Source organism: Polypterus senegalus, chromosome 3 (genome assembly GCF_016835505.1).
Source record: "Polypterus senegalus isolate Bchr_013 chromosome 3, ASM1683550v1, whole genome shotgun sequence".
NCBI classification, from domain to species: Eukaryota; Metazoa; Chordata; class Cladistia; order Polypteriformes; family Polypteridae; genus Polypterus; species Polypterus senegalus.
In genome coordinates this window covers 288139857-288157210 of record NC_053156.1, presented here as the reverse complement: position 1 = coordinate 288157210, position 17354 = coordinate 288139857, and the positions used below count along the sequence as shown (strand labels likewise).

The 17354-nt window shown below is 38.5% G+C and overlaps 1 protein-coding gene across 1 annotated transcript; it reads right to left on the bottom strand.

Moving 5' to 3' along the window:
* Positions 1 to 9761: 9761 nt before the first annotated feature.
* Positions 9762 to 15540, bottom strand: LOC120526919. Its single transcript, XM_039750019.1, has 3 exons — positions 15495 to 15540; positions 14782 to 14813; positions 9762 to 10921 (listed from the first exon to the last, which is right to left on the bottom strand). Exons 1-3 carry the CDS (start codon positions 15514 to 15516, stop codon positions 9974 to 9976), a joined length of 1002 nt encoding a protein of 333 aa, XP_039605953.1. The 5' UTR covers positions 15517 to 15540; the 3' UTR covers positions 9762 to 9973.
* Positions 15541 to 17354: the final 1814 nt, after the last annotated feature.

Here is a 17354-nt window from a genome sequence, read left to right as displayed (position 1 = left end):
GCGCATCACATTTACTGTGCGACCTGTGCTGTCAGTCTGAGAGCCTGGCTCAGAGGCACTTGAAAGACGATGCTGTTCCAATGATATTGCGAGAACAGAAAGACCATGTGACAGACTTTTACTTCTGTTTGACTAATGTACCTGGTTTCTCTGCCAAAAACAAGAAGCCAATTGAATATCCTAATCTGCCTTCAGCAATGAGACCCGTGCCACATGACGACAATCTTCCAATTTCCGAAACCACCAGAGGATTGGACCTTAGACGAACCAGATGAAGAAACTGCAATGCAGGGTACTGACAGTGACATTGACCCAGATTTTGAACCGTGCTCATCAGGTGATCCACATCTGATAACACAGTTTGAATTGAACGATTTGGTCAGAGATTTGGGTCTGTCAAAAGCAAAAACCGAGCTGCTGGGTTTGAGACTGCAGGAATGATGTTTGCTGTCACCAGGTACAAAAATTTCTGTGTTTTGAGTCAGACATCATTATATAACCACATTTTTTACACACGTTGACAGTCTCCGTTTCTGTTGTGACATTGAAGGATTGTTCTTGGCCTTGTGTTGTGATCACAACCCGGAAGTGTGGCGTCTCTTCATTGATTCGTCAATGTTATTCCTGAAAGCTGTTCTGCTACACAATGGCAATCTTTATCCTTCAGTACCTGTTGGCTATGCAGCACACATGAAAGAAACATATGAGAATATGGAACTGTTGCTGAAGTGTGTCCAGTGTAGCAGGTACAACTGGAATATCTGTGGAGATCTTAAAGTCATAGGACTGCAGCTCAGCTATACAAAGTACTGTTGTTTCATGTGAATGGGACAGCCATGCCAAAGAGTCGCACTATTCTTGACAGAACTGGCCACTCCGTTAAAAAAAAAAAAAATTTTGTTTTTTCTGTCCTCCTTGTCAGACCTTGCTTTATTCATTGTTGTTTAGTATTGCCTAATCTTATTTTTATATTTAGATTTTTTATAAACCTTTCTTTCTTCAATTTGTAAAGCACTATGAGCACATCATTGGTATGAAAATGTGCTCTATAAATAAAATGCTGTTGTTGCTAGAAGACATCACAAACAGAAGAACTGGATGAGTGTACTTATTTACAGACCATACTGACCTCTTGTCCCATGATGACTGGCTTCCATGTCGATTTAGATTTGATGAAATACTTTGATGCTGTTTCACAAGTAAGGGGGAGGGAGGAAAATGAATATTAAAACCGCAGGAAACTTTCCTCTTCTGCATTGCAAAGCATGAATCCATGCACTCGTCTGTGACTGAATAAAGACTACTTGATTGAATTATTCTGGTCTTCCTCGGGTGTTACTTCCACAAGATGCATTTCAAATGAAATCGCACAGGAAAGGGTAAAAAAAAAACCCACACACACTTCACACAAAGTGAAGGTTTTGCCAAATCCATGCTGGTGGTTATTTAGAACACTATTTTCATATGGGAACTCATGTCTTAAACAAGTTATGGGCTGGCTTCCAGTTAAAAAGTTGTAAGCTACCTGAGGGCTGTTCCACGAAGCGAGCTAACCTCAAAATCCAGGTTTATTTCGATAATCCCGTTTTAATTTCTCGAAATTCGGTTCCACGAACGAGGCTAACCTGAAGCTCCGCTTAATTACTATGCCAACATATGCTCTTGGACAAGCCTGCTCCGTGGCAGGATAGTTGTGAAGCTTATCTTAGCTTGATGAATATGATTGGACAAGCCATGTGATGTCACAACACGACATTCTGCGGGGCTGGGATTATTCTGCTGCTGTTCATTCCCTCTTTCGCACACATCGACCCTCCAATATAAAATTATTACAGATTACATGCAGGCGATTCTAATTACTTAGAAAGTATAAAATGACAAGGAGTGCATTGAAGGCTTTTACATGAATAACAATGGCGTGCCCATGTATTCATAATCCAGTTGATGAGGGAGCGAGGCTCATTCGTAGAGCTTTAAGGCAACAGGTTCCACAATTACTTCGGCCCAGGATAGATCCGTTGCATTTTGCGGATGATTATTTATACGAGCGCTACAGATTTAGTAGACACAGTATTGTATATTTGTGTCAGTTATTGGAACCTTACATTTCTAAAAACACACGTCGCTCTAAAGCCCTTACGGTTGCACAGTCTTTGTGTATCGCTTTGCGTTATTTTACCAGTGGTTCATTTCTGTACAGTGTGGGGGATGCTGAACATTTAAGCAAAGCTACAGTGTGCCGTGAAATCAGGAAGGTTTGCGTTGCATTAAAGTCCTTTTTAAATATATTCATTACCTTTCCTGGCCACCGAGGAATTCTTGCCATTAAGGAAACTTTCTTTGGAATTAATGGTGCTTAATCTTTAAACATCTACTCATTTAAAGCACATAAATCATTATCTGATAAGTAACTGAATTTAATGTGTCAGGCTTTCCTAACGTCATTGGAGCCATTGACTGTACACACGTGAGGATAAAGGCTCCAGCAGGTCCAACAGAGCCTGATTACATAAACCGCAAATCATATCACAGTATTAATGTACAGGTAAGTACTGATAATATCTCACATTTATATACAAGAGGTGAAAGTGTAGTCGTCCAACATTAGCAATGTCATTACCATTTCCTAAAATGTTTCAGATGGTATGCACTGCTGAACATCTAATTTCAAACATTGTTGACAAGATAAAGAAAACCGAGAAGGCAAATGAGAAAGCAAGGGCAAAGGCACATGAGAGGCTGAAACAAGAGTTGCTGGAATTGAAACAGGAATGGCAGCAAGCAAACGAAACGCAACGGCTGATGCTGCAACAGGCAAATGAAAGTGGAAATCCGACAGGTGCTGGGTAAAATTGAAACGCTTACTGATCAATTGGAGGATCTCAAGGAGACATTCACGACTAGGATTGAATTAGCCGAAAATTTAGCCACCAGTGCTGAAGAAAAAGCAGAAAATGTCAGCTCCGAATGCAAAAAACTCGGAGAAAGACTGGCTGCTTTGGAAGATGGAAGTAGAAGGTATAATGTCAGAATTGAAGGTCTGCCTGAGAATCGAGAAAGTTCAAACCCGGTGAAATTCGCAGCTGAACTTTTTTCAAAAATAATCGGGACGACTTTAAAGCAGAATCTGAGATAGCAGCAGCTTACCGCGTACGCGGATCAAACACCGTTAGACCCGACCAAGATCTTTTATAGTTCGTTTTGAACGATTATCATTTAAGCTAGAGGTGATGGCACTCCTCAGAAACAAGGAAGATATTATATATGAAAATAACCACATTCGTATCTTCCTGACTTCTCTCCAGCAACAGCTACTAAACGCGCAGCCTTCTACAACATTAAACAGCGGTTACGGCAAGCCAGCGTCAAATACAGCCTCTTGTATCCGGCAAAACTGAAAGTGGAATGGCAGGGTCAATTCTATGTCTTCGCTAGCAAGGAAGAAGCAGAAAAGAATTAAGAAAGCTGATCCCGGACTATTCTGATACATAATAGTGAGTCATGGCGGTTAATAATCTACTGTCTGATCTATTCGTTTTAAAATAGGGTTTTATCAGCATATATTCTCATTATTCTCATTATTACTTAGTATTACTAGGGCTATCTGTTTATGTTTTATTGTGCTTAATTACTTTTCTTTCCTTTTTTTTTTCTTTTCTAATTATTTCATCTCTACCCTAAACAGACTGTTCAATATCATACCCTTGGTTTATTGTTATTGCTATTACTGCATTAAGACTTGTTATGCTTATTTTGGACACATCTTTAACACCATCACCCGGGTTTATTATCTGGGTGTATCATCTTAATGCACTAAAATTGCTGAAGACTATATATATATTTTAAGTGCAAAATTTTTTTTTTTTTTTTTTTTTAAAGACTATATTGGTAACAGAAATCCCTATCTTTTAACCCAAAGCGCCGCTGCATGGGGCTTGTTTTGCTTTGGACGTGCTCTGTCTCTGGGTATGTCAGAGGACTGGGACTGTGAAGTGGGTTTTAGCCTCACTTGGGGAGGCAAAAGGGAGGGTGGGGGTTAAGGGGAGAGAAAGAGAGCAGGCTTGATCTATACCTAATCTATCCTATCAATCTTTATAATTATAACTATCAACGTAATAATAAGCTGCATGGCAACAACTCTGGGGAAATAGGAAATTAAGACCTAAACTCTCACTTCCAGTTAAGACTATAAAATGACATCAAAAACTCAGAATCAGTGTCTCCATAATGGGACAGTTAACTTCGTAAGCTGGAATGTTAAAGGCCTGAATCACGAATTAAAGAGAAAGAAAGTACTTCTCACCTAACAGGTCTAAATGCTAAAATAGTATTTTTACAGGAAACCCACTTACTAAGCAAGGATCAGTTCCGCTGCAAAAGACTGGACTGGCCAAATGTTCCATTCTAGTTTTACAAAGAAAACTAGAGGGTGGGAATTCTCATACATAGAACAGTACCATTTGTAGCATCAGATGTAGTATTGGATCCTGAAGGGAGATATGTAATGGTCATGGGAGACTTATCTAACTGTAAAATGATTTTGATAAATGTTTATGCACCTAATGTTGATGATAAGGAATTTATACAAAATTTATTTGCATCCATTCCCAATCTGAACACTCATAAAGTTATAATGGCTGGGGACTTTAATTGTGTTCTAAATCCACTTTTAGATAGGACTTCCTCCACAGGGGAACGCATCTAACACCGCAAAGATAATTACAAAGTTTATAACTGATCACAACTTATCAGATCCCTGGAGGTTTTAAACCCAAATTCAAGAACATATTCTTTCTACTCACCAGTACATCATTGCTACTCAAGGATTGATTACTTCTTTATAGACAATAACTTCTTGCCTAAGATTAAATCTTGTAAATACGATGCTATTGTTATTTCTGACCATGCACCTATGATCTTGGAGCTGAAATTACTAAGCCCCATACACTCACCCCAGATGGCCTCAACCGCTTCTATTAGCTGACGAGAATTGTACTGAATTTATATCCAAACAAATCAAATTCTTTCTAGAGACAAATACATCCCTGAGATCTCTGCAGGAATACTCTGGGAAACTCTTAAGGCCTTCTTAAGAGGACAGATTATCTAATATCTTTCCCACAGAAATAAATCCGAAGCCAAGAAAGTAGCAGAGAAAAAAAGCGAAATTACTAAAATAGATGAAGAACATGCCAGACTACCAAGCGAGACTCTACATAGAGGAGGCAGGCTCTACATTCAGAATTAAACCTCTTGACAACTAAAGAAACTGAACAACTAATTTACAAATCCAGACATCATTATTATGAACATGGAGAGAAAGCTAATAAGCTTTTAGCTCAACAAATTCACAAGCAAGAAGTGCAATGCAATCTCGTAATCTAACACTAACGGAGATAAAATCGAACACAAAAATATAATGCAAACTTTCAGAGACTACTATAAATCCCTATATACTACTGAGTTTAAAGAAGACAGAATACAATCTAATGCATTTCTGGATACATTACAGATACCACAAATAGACGCTTTTAGTGTGGAGGAACTTGATAAACCTCTGCATTATCAGAATTACTAGATGCTATAAAGTCACTCCAAGGTGGAAAAGCAGCAGGCCCTGATGGCTACCCTGCAGAGTTTTACAAGAAATTCTCCGCTCAGCTAGCTCCCTCCTATTAGCAACATTTACAGAAGCCAGAGATAACCAATCTCTTCCACAAACCTTTCGCCAAGCACTAATCACTGTTTTCCAAAAAAAAATAAGGACTTATTACAATGTGCATCATACAGACCAATTTCACTTCTGAATAACGACATTAAAATACTCTCTAAAATCATAGCTAGAAGGATGGAGAAAGTGCTCCCTCGTAATATCACAAGACCAAACTGGATTTATTAGGGGCCGACACTTATCTTCAAATCTTCGACGCCTGTTTAATGTAATATACTCACCAACTAAATCAAACACCCCAGAAATATTATTATCATTGGATGCAGAAAAGCATTCGACATGATTGAATGGAAATACCTTTTACTACATTGGAGAAGTTTGGGTTTGGCCCAACATTTGTGCATGGATTAAATTACTGTATACTAACCCAGAAGCTTCAGGTTGCATCAATAACATTTGCTCAGACTACTTTAAACTAGAACATGGCACTAGACAAGGATGCCCCTTGTCACCGCTGCTGTTTGCATTGCCATTGAACCACTGGCAATACATTGTCGAAATACTGATCAGATAAAGGGGATTAGCAGAGAAGGACTGGAACAGAAAATCTCATTATATGCAGATGACATGGTACTGTATATATCGACCCAGAAAATTCTGTGCCTGCAGTCTTAGCAGCACTCACAGAATTTCAAAAGATCTCTGGTCTCAGAATTAATCTGAATAAAAGTGTACTCTTTCCAGTGAATTCTCAAGCATATAATATTAGATTAGACACCCTACCTTTTATCATTGCAGAACAGTTTAAATACCTCGGGTAAACATCACAAGTAAACATAAAGCTCTTTATCAACAAAATTTGCGTCTGCATGGAAAAAATTAAACAAGACTTGCATAGATGGTCAACCCTTCATCTCACACTAGCTGGAAGAATTAACACTGTTAAGATGAATATTCTTCCTAAGCTCCTTTTTATTTCAAAACATCCAATATACATTAATAAATCATTCTTTAAGCAATTAGATTCAACAATAACCTCATTTATTTGGAATTCAAAACATCCACGCATCAAAAGAGCGACCCTACAAAGACAAAAGGCAGAAGGTGGCATGGCTCTACCTAACTTCCAGTTTTATTACTGGGCAGCAAATATACAGGCGATAAGAACCTGGACACAAATAGAAGAACATACACAGGCATGGACCGCAATAGAAGTAAAATCCTGCAGTACTTCTTTGTATTCCTTGCTGTGCTCCAATAAACACACGTTATCGGCAATACACTAATAACCCAATTGTGCTCCACTCACTTAGAATCTGGAACCAATGTAGAAAGCATTTTAAGACGGAGAAGCTTCTATCTGTGGCACCTCTGCAAGAGAACCACCTCTTTCAACCTTCACAAACATATGCAGTTTTAATATCTGGAAAAATTTGGAATTAACTTGCTTAGAGATCTTTATATAGACAACGTCTTTGCATCCTATGAACAATTACATTCCAAATTTAACATTCCAGCTACACATTTCTTTCACTATCTTCAAATCAGGAACTTTGTTAAACAAAACCTTCCAGATTTTCCTCATCTTGCACCCTCATCCATGCTGGAAAAATATTGCTCAATCTCAAGGACTTAGACTCCATCTCTACAATATATAAAATCATTTTACAATCCCTTCCTTTCAAAGATCCAAGAGGACACTGGGAAAAGATCTCTCAATTAATATATCAGAAAAGGAGTGGAAAGTAGCAATGCAGAGAATTCACTCGAGCTCCATATGCGCAAAGCATACAATTATACAACTTAAAATTATATATCGAGCACATCTGTCTCGACTAAAACTCTCCAAAATGTTTCCAGGGCATGATCCAACCTGTAACGCTGCAAAAGCCCCAGCCTCACTAGGTCACATGTTCTGGGCCTGCACCAAATTAACATTATTCTGGACAAAAATTTTAATTACCTCTCAGACAGCCTTGGACTCACAATCCCTCCTAACCCATTAACAGCTGTGTTTGGGGTTCTTCCAGAGGGCTTAAAGTGGAGAAAGACAAACAAATTGTGATTGCATTCACTACACTTTGGCACGCAGACTTATTCTGATAAACTGGAAGAACCCAAACTCTCCTCTTTAAGTCAGTGGGAAACGATGTGTTATATTATTTGAAATTGGAAAAATCAAATACTCAGTTAGAGGATCTGTACAGACTTTTTCAAAACATGGCAGGATCTAATCAGTAATATTTTAAAATAAGTTCATGAAGCACAGAGAATTTATTAATTTAGGTATGTTTAAAGCCTTAAATTTTACCGTTTGGCTTGCTCTCTCTCTCAAGGGTGGGGATCGATCTGTTCTTAACTCTGTTTTTCTTTTTGTAAAAACTTGATTGCTTTGTATGAAGTGTAATAAAATTAAAAAAAAATAATAATAATAATAATTTCAAACATTGTGGCAAAATGGCCAGGATCAGTACATGATGCTAGAATTTTTCGCGAGTCTTCACTGGCTCAAAGCCTCAGACAAGACAAGTCAACTAAAATTCACAAATATACTATAGTTTATTATACTACAGTCTAATGTGTCTACTTTCCATTATAGGAATTTTTCCTGGTGTGCTGCTTGGTGACAGAGGATACCCATGTCTACCGTTTCTTCTCATACCATATACAGATCCTGCAACACAAGCAGAAAGACATTTCAACCATGCCCATTGTAAGACAAGGGCATGCATTGAAATGACATTTGCACAGTTAAAATCCAGGTTTAACTGCCTGCGGCATCTCAGAGTTACACCAGACAGAGCGTGTGACATTATAGTAGCCTGTGCAGTTTTGCATAATGTGGCAATACTGTAGCAGGAGCGTATGCCAATAATGACGCATTCTTCACTTGCTGCCAGGACCTTTTCATTCCACTCATGTTGCTCCTGAAGCCAAGCATTATTAATAATTATATTACAATTATATATCACTTTTTATCCAAGATGAACCCATATAATTAACATGCTGTCCTGTTTATCAATGTGTTAAAATAACCTTAAAAGTACCTTACAACTGGTAACAAAATGCATATGTAAAAGGAAATTTTAATGACTATACATTTTGAAGGCTTGAAACTGTAAAATAGTTTGACATCCCACAAAAGTTACTAAAATCATGTTCTTACGCATTTAACTTGTCAGCTATTTTCTGCCATGCAGCCTCACGAGCTTTGATAATACAGCTCGCGCTCCCCTTTCTAATTATAGCTTTGTAGTCCTCATAGGCTTGTAATAATTCTTGCTCCGCCTGCGAAAAAAAACGCAGCTCTTTCCTTAGTTTCCATTCTTACTTATCCAGCATCGATTAACAAGGCTGCCTTTTATATCGCGTGGACGCGCACGAGCCTCGCTTATCAAGCTTGGCTTGAATTAGCGGAGGTTAAATACACCTGGATTTTGTTCGTGGAACTCAATGAGCCTGAAGTGAACTGTTAGGCTAACTCAAGCGAGGCTATTACAAATAATCCTCGATTTTATAAGCTCGCTTCGTGGAACAGCCCCCTGGTCTCACAACTCAGTTGCTCCCTATGACTCAGACAAGAAAAAAAAAAAAAAAAGTGTGTTTTACATCTGTACATTTAAAATGAAAAGGTCTGTGAAAATGACTAATCAGATCTACACAGTACCACCTCGTTGCAGTTTTCACCACCTTCTTGGGCAAGTGGAGCAGGAATGAGGAAGCCATCAGAAAATTCAGAATTTAAAAACCACCCAGACTATTTTTTCAGGAAAAGGGACAAAGATGTCTCATGAAAGACACATCCCTTTTAAAAAAAAAAGGTCATTGAATGATCCTATTGAACTAGTATAGCCCAAGGTGGTCATAAGAGAGTGTTCCTGTTGAACATCTCACAAATATGTGCTGTTTGCACTAGTATTCCATTACTACAGAACCCACTGCAACTGGGCACCAATTTCACTTTCTGTGCATCTGGTTTTAGTTGCCAAAGCAAAGATTATCATTTAAATTAAACACCAGACATGTAGTGTAGGTTTTTTCCCTAAATATTGGCTTTCTGCACCCGCTTCCTGTCTAGAAATCATATGCTCTGCAAATAACATGCAATGCCAGTTTCCTCAGTGCTCCAATTTATTTTAGGATCATTTACATTACACAGAAGAATTGAAAGCTATTAATATTGAGTTGGTAGAACAGCTCAGCATTTTGAGTGAAAAATAAAACGCCAAGATTACTAAATCCTACTGTGTAGGAATAAGTTTTCAAAACATGTGAATGTAAACCACCTATGAAGAGATCTGCCTAAATTGCTTCTTCAGATGCAACAATATTCACATTTGTATAACACACCCCATTCCAGGTTCCTTCTTCAGTGAAGATGGTTTCTACGCCGTTGGGATCGGTTTTCTTAATTGTAGCTTTAAATGGAATGATAGCATTATCATCTTTAACCACCATTAATTGACAATCCACCTTTGTTCCTGGGGGAATGGCGACTGTGGTCTCTTCAGCAACTGTTGAAGTCTTCTCTATAGAAGAAGTTTTCCCAACCGACCCATTATAGGAAACCGTAACCTCAAAATCTAAAAGTTTGAATTGAGAGGACAATGATGAAGAGAAACCCCAAGCATTGGTCCAGGTGGTAGTCTCCGTGTTCTTGACCTCCCAAGAGAGTTTGAACGTGTGGCTCTGAGCAACGCTAGTTTTGTTAGTGTAGCTTTGTACTGCCACAGCTGTGGGCACCTTTGGATGCTCCGAGGAGTCTTTCACTTCCACATTAAGGATCTGAAAAGATGGCTCCACCACATCCCCAATGCTTACTGCAAATCTACAACTCTCATCAGGCCCTTCTTTTGCCGCCTCTATATTTTGGTGCTTTCGATATATTCTACTCAGATACAGTCCATTGTCTGCTCTGAGAAGGATCTTTGCATCATCTGTAAAGACACGGAACTCGCAGCATTCATCAGGGGAAGACTTCACTGGTTTAATATACTGAATGTCATCTTCACAGTATCTACTCAGATACATTCCTCTCTTGTCCTGCAGAAGGATCTTATCATCTGAAGTTTTGCTCACATGAAATTTGCACCAGCTGTCTTTGTGCTCTTTTGCGGCTTCAATGTAGATTTTTTGATCTCCTGAGTCATATGAAATGCAGCTCCAGTAGTTTCCATTATCAGCTTGCAGGGCAACACCCTCCTCCTTATCCATGTACATCTCCAGTGGGCCAAAGGAGTTGATTATGGGCTGTAAGAAAAAGCCAAATTAGCTCTCAACTCAATGTAGTAGAAAAACCCATTAACTACTAAATAAGCAGCCAAGAGGGAATGAAAAAACCATTAACCTTTGTGTATGCCATAGTCAATAAAATTAAACTGGAGGTCATAGCCACAGGATCATAAACGCTGTTTTTGAAAGTCACATTAACTGTAGCTAATCAAGGACTTTGTGCATAGCACTTTAAAATATGGTGATCCAATGGAAACTGCAGTTGTCCATGAACTTTTCATAAAAGCTGGTCTTAAATCAGTAACATTATTAAATAACCGAGCTGTACACAATACCAGGTTTAATTTCAGACATCCGTAATTAACAGTCTGATAAAGGATGATCTTGTTGCATAAACTTGCATTGGTAAAGTAATACCTTCACTCTATTTTGAAATATGATCGAGTAGCCAAACATTTGAAACACATCACTGATTGGAGTTTATTCCACAGTACAGGATTACTCAAAGCCATGACTATATAGATGAAACAATCCAAACTGACAGAGAAACCGATACTGCCACGTAAGCAACCTGAGAGATGGGAAAGAGACAAGTGGGGAATATTAAAGTATAGCAAGGGTGCCCAGTGGTCAGTTTATGGTGTTGCAGTTCCTGTGTGTTATTGGCCATTTAAGCTATTCCAGTAAAACCTTGTACCCATGTTTGGGAATCTTGAACTGTTGTGACAGCATAAAAGCTCTGTCAATTGCCTGGAGCACAGAAGTTTAAACGGACAGATGGATGTCCTTGTTACCTGTGCCTAGAAAAATGTCTTGCATAGAGTTGCCAAGACCTGCTTCTTGGGACCCCACTCTAGTACTGGGCTTTGTCAAGAGCTTCCCTCAGGTTACGTGCAGCGTAAGAAGGCATTAAACTGAATCTAAGTGCATCCTTTCTAAGTGTTAAGCATACAATTTCTACTACATTACTATGGAAGGATGTAGCATTTTATCTGATTTTACAGATGCCAAAAGAAATTCAAATCCAAGGTAAATTTAGTCATGGAAGCAATACAGGAACCAAAAAGGAAAAGTTACTAGTTGCAGCTTAGGAGTCCATATTCCATGTACCAATTATAAAATTGCCAATTGGTATATATTTCTGTGCATTGACGCTCAGCATACCCTGCCATCCTAACTGCACCTTTCTCTTACTATACCCCAGATTTGGTTCCCTAACTGGCGATTAACCAGTACCACTGAATTCACTACCATGAGTTTGGCAAAATGCAGAAATGTTCAATGCGTTTTGCCCAAATAACTGACGTCAATATGGAAGGAGAAACTCGACTAATTGAGTAGATCATAATAGTACAATGGTCTTATTCTTCCTAATCCTCAGGGATGCTTCTTGCCAACTATGCTGGAGTAGATGGGGCCAAACATTAGACTCAAGTCACATGACCATGCCTCCTAGATTACACTCTTAGCTCACAATCTCTCCTCATGTCTCAAGCTCCTATCACTACCACCCACAGAGTGTGCAATTTAAGGGATCACTTTTATATACTGTCACTTGCCCATCTGCATTACATAGCAAGGAGCATAACATGCTTAAGACAGCACTGAAGACACATGCAAATGGATATATTTACCCGATTGTATTGAGACAATTATAAATGCACCCTTCAAATGAAAGCACTGCATGTTTGAGTCAAATCCTACTGTAGTACCACAGGGCTGTGCTCCACCACTGCACTTCATCTACAGATATGCCTGCATGGCAAACATTAGGTTTGATGACACGGCTATGGTAGGCTTGATCAATAATGATCAGGCGTAACTGGACAAAAGTGTACAGTCTGTCACATTAGCATCAGAAGAGTCTACTCCTGAATTTAAACAAGAGAAAAGAAGCAAATTGACGACTTTAGGAGTCAACAGCAGAGGCACTACCACCTCAGTTTTAACAGCAGTCTGGAAGAGAAGGTGAACCGTTTCAGATAGCCGGGTCAACAGAGGACCCAACATGATCCAAACACCTTGGTATAGACAGCACAATGTCTTTACCACCAGGCCCTCCGCAGGGGTGGGGCTAAAGATGACAAACAGGACTCTGGTCTGGGGCCCTAACAGAAGGGGGCCCTTTCACGCTTGATTTTTTTTTGGCATGTGGGGACCCGGGGGAAGGCAGAGGGGCCCACATGTACCCAAATATTTATGGCGGCGGGCCTGTTACCACCTAAGATGCTTCACTAGTTAAAGAACTTCTATAAATCCACCTGTGAAGGTATCCTGACAGGAAGTGTTACTGTCTTGTCTGTCAACAGCATGGAGCAGGTTTGCAAAGCTCGAGAGAGGTGCAGGCATCTGTACACATCACTGGAAGTGCAGCTTCTAATTTTGGTGAAATCTACACCAAGGGATGCCAGACCAGGATGTTGTTGGGGGTTGGTAGGACCCCACTCCTGTCATCCCAACAGCTTATCTGTACTGCAGTCAAGAAAAATGCAACCAGTGCCTAAACACCAGATAGATAAAGTACCTAGGTTCTACATGGTGACAAATTTACTCTAGTTTCACATTTTACTCTGAATTGTTTTATTAGGTCATGTATTACTGTCACATAACACAGTGGAAGTTGGCCAACTAAACATTTCACTACATATTGTACTGCATGCATAGTTTGTATTTGTCAAATATTTGCTTCAACTTGATGTGATCATGTACTGCCACCACACATGCATGTCTGCACTGCAAATTCACAGATGTGCAAAGCAGATCAAGGACAGGATAGTGTGAGATGAAGTACATCAAGAAAATTCTGTGCATATTCATGAAGATCAGATCCTCATCCAATCTGCACCAACCTGCCCAACTTGGCCGTTACAACTAATTCCATGCTGGCTGCCCAAAGCATTATGGGGCGCAAGGAGACTAAACTTATCTAAGTCAGCCACACAATTTTTGTGAAACAAAGGGCACCAGTAAAAAGCAATTTACAAAAGAAATAAACCTTCAACACTAGATGCTCTAAATTAACCCAATGTGGAATGTGTTGAAGTGTGCTCTCGCAGTTGTTTGGGGCTGGCAATCTTTACTTTATGGATACTATTTAATTAAAGCACTTCATTTGCTTTTATTAGAATGAGTATTTGGGTGTACCTGGCAGACCTGGACAGTACCAGTCAGTCAAAAAGGGTGAGCTCTCAAAACTTTAGAAATGTGAAACACTAATTTGTCATCTACAGTTGTGTAATTCGACATCCTCAGGGAAAAATATTAGCAGCTGTAGCCAAATTTACCCTTAAACCAGAGGTCACGAGCTACAAGTTGGGAGAGTTCCATTTCATGTGCCAAGTACCACTTTGAATTTAATACATTTGAGTTTTGCTCAATTAAAATTGATTTGAACAATTCAATTAAAAAATAAAAAAGCCCACACACACCCCCATCAGGAACTTAACCCAATTTTCACTGACATTTTCAGGAACACCTTCTGAACATTACAGAGGGCATTGTATATTAAACACTACATTTTTCCTCAATTTACCTCTCTGCTCCACAGTTTAAACATAGACAATTTAGACATGATTAAAGTGTAAATGTAAGTCTGCAATACAGGGGAAGTTTGTCACATCAAGTCAAAATGACACTTTCTACATGGTCTCCAATGCATTTTTGGGGCCAAAGAAAATTTGTGGCATAGCAGTGGCAGGTCTACTAAAGCAGTCGTTTAGGATTTTGTTGCATCTCCTCTACATGCTAGGACTGCGTGGGCAGTAAAGGCATTGGGGTAAATCAAGAAAAACACCCAAGTCATTATGGAGGACACTGTCCTCTAACAAGGCATGCACACAAATCTGTTCTACTATCTTGCACTTGCTCATGTAACTTACCATTTTTATGATGGTGGAACTGGAAACCTTTCCTGAAAGAAAAGAAGATAGATTAAACACCAGGTGGATCTCAATACAAAGAACAAGAACTTCTCTGGGGAAAAACTAAATTGCTAAAATAAAAGCAGTTTATAGTCAAACTATTATGGGAAAAAAAAACAAAAAAACTACAACACTATACACTAATCCAAAGCAACCCCATGTAAGGCTGCTGCTGTTCACTGGCAGTTTTATACAACACCCTTCACTGAGTACAGGCAGAGAGACAAGTTCACAGATAGATGCAAATACAAGCTAAGGTGCAGAAGGAATAAACTGATGTTTAAATAGACAATGAAACCAAAGAGTCAGAAACTGAAGTGTTCAAACACAACTGAGCCTTTGAGCAATGAAGTCCAAAAAGCCTCTAATTTTAACACAAACGTATAAAAACAGGATGAGCAGGTGATTAGGCTATGCCACTTTATTTTTTTTTACAGTTCAGTATTGGCCCACCACAGGTACCAAATTGTAGTCAATGATATTAAAAAAATATGTTACCATGAAAACATGATATTACATTTCTTGGCCATCACAGTCACACTAGGCATTACTTTAAAGAGAAGACATCCACTCATTAAGTCAGTGACAAATGGAGTACAAACTGCAGATCAGATCATCCCCAAAAGTTATATTTAAAAAAATTTGAATTTTTATTTCTTCACCTTACTAACCATTTGCCATTAAAGCAAACATTAAATTGTAGTTTGGATTTTGAGAAGCTACATCAGAATGTAGTACTATCAAAAAAAAAGTTAATTTCCCCAACAGATCATTTTATCCAGAACTTTTATACAGATGTATACAAGATTTAGATAGGACATCATTGGAGAAGGTTGAACAAATCACTGGCACTGTAGCCTTTGATAATTCTAAAGTGCATACAGAATCTTAAATGACCCTTTAAATATTGAGATAACCAATTAAAGTTGGGCAACCTGTACACAGAGCCCTCTAAATGGAAGAGTGACTCAAAGATACTTGTCACAAGTTACATACACTTGAAAAAAACATTTAAAAAACCATTAGCACTGTCTGAACTCAAAGACCACACTAGCAGATAACAAGCCGTTGTTTCCTCCTTTACAGACCACACACACAGCAAACTATCAGGGAGTTTAAATAAAATGTAACCAAAGTTTGAGAAGAAATTGCAGACTTGGTTACCCTAAAGACAAACACAATCAGAAGGCACTAGAGATACAACAGTCAAGAGCTGGAGACTGGAAGAACAGCTAGTAGTTACCAAGGGGGTCTTCTTAAATAGTCTTGAAAGTGTGCGCGGCTCCCATTACCACAACACCTGAGAGTAATTTGCAACAATTAAGCCCCAACCCTAAAATCTGGTAAACCTTTTGAAAATGTACTAATCAATTATATAAGGGATAATGATTTTTTCTCTTTTTAACAATATTTTCATTCGATTTTCGTTCTTCTTTTCCAAGTGTTCTGGTTATTTAATCCCTTATTTACTCATTTGTGGGTGTGGCACTGAAGTAGTTGCAGCCTTTTATCATTCAGTGTTGTCTGCTCTGCATGTTTTTAATTGTTGTTATTAGGATACAATGAAATGAGCAAACAAAATAGTCAAAGAGCAAAATAATAGGAACACAACAAAAGAGAATTAAACTTTTAAAGCTATAGCAAAACTAGAAATATTTCTAAATGTCTTAGAAATGTCAAATTCATGGTACTGCAGAATGCAGAATATGAGAAGAGAAAAAAAGACCAGCTCATTAAATGAGATCAATTATTATTAATTATTATCATTAATTATAAATCTGGTTGGAGCAAAAATCTGCAGCCATGTAGCGTCCCCAGGACTGAGTTTGGGATGCACTGCTCTACCAATTGCCTTCTTCTTTTTCATTACATGGAATTTTCTTGTTAAACATTTTCATACACTTCCTAAGACATTTTTGGTGCAAATATCCACATATTTACTAAAGCTACACATGACATATATTCACATACCATTTATTAGCTGTTATATGAAAACTCACCAGATTCTAAGATTATAAATTTTGATGTTTGCAGGGTATTTGAAAATCAGTCCCTGCTAAACGCAACAGGTATTTTCTTCATTTAAAATAAATAAAAAAGCTTCTGTTTATTTTTTTTTTATCTAAATAATCTGAGTTATCTGGTATTGCCCTGATCCAAAGTCAAAATGTTGAAAAACTGTAGCTATAAATTACTTTAAAAACAAACACTATTAGTCTTAAATGTGTTCAATCTAGTATTTTGTTATAGATTAGCTGATAAGCAGGCCTGTGCTGGACTGGCGCCATGTCCAGGGTTTGTTCCTGCCTTGCAATGTATGGCAGTTGGGATAGGCTCCAGCAGACCCCTGCAAAACTATTCCACAAATAGATACTCTAATTACAGAGGAATTGGATAAACCTCTGGTGCTATCAGAATTACTAGATACTATAAGGTCAATTCAGATTGGGAAATCAGCAGGCCCTGATGGCTACCCTGCCAAATTTTATAAGAAATTCTCCGCTCAGCTAGCTCCCTTCTTATTAGCAACA

Excerpts from the sequence above, each read along its gene's own strand:
- LOC120526919 (XM_039750019.1), bottom strand. The coding sequence starts at position 15,516 with ATGTTTGCTTTAATGGCAAATG. Across the intron at positions 14,814-15,494 it reads GTTTGCTTTAATGGCAAATG|GAAAGGTTTCCAGTTCCACC; the intron begins GTTAGTAAGGTG and ends CTTTTCTTTCAG. Across the intron at positions 10,922-14,781 it reads GTTCCACCATCATAAAAATG|CCCATAATCAACTCCTTTGG; the intron begins GTAAGTTACATG and ends TTTTTCTTACAG.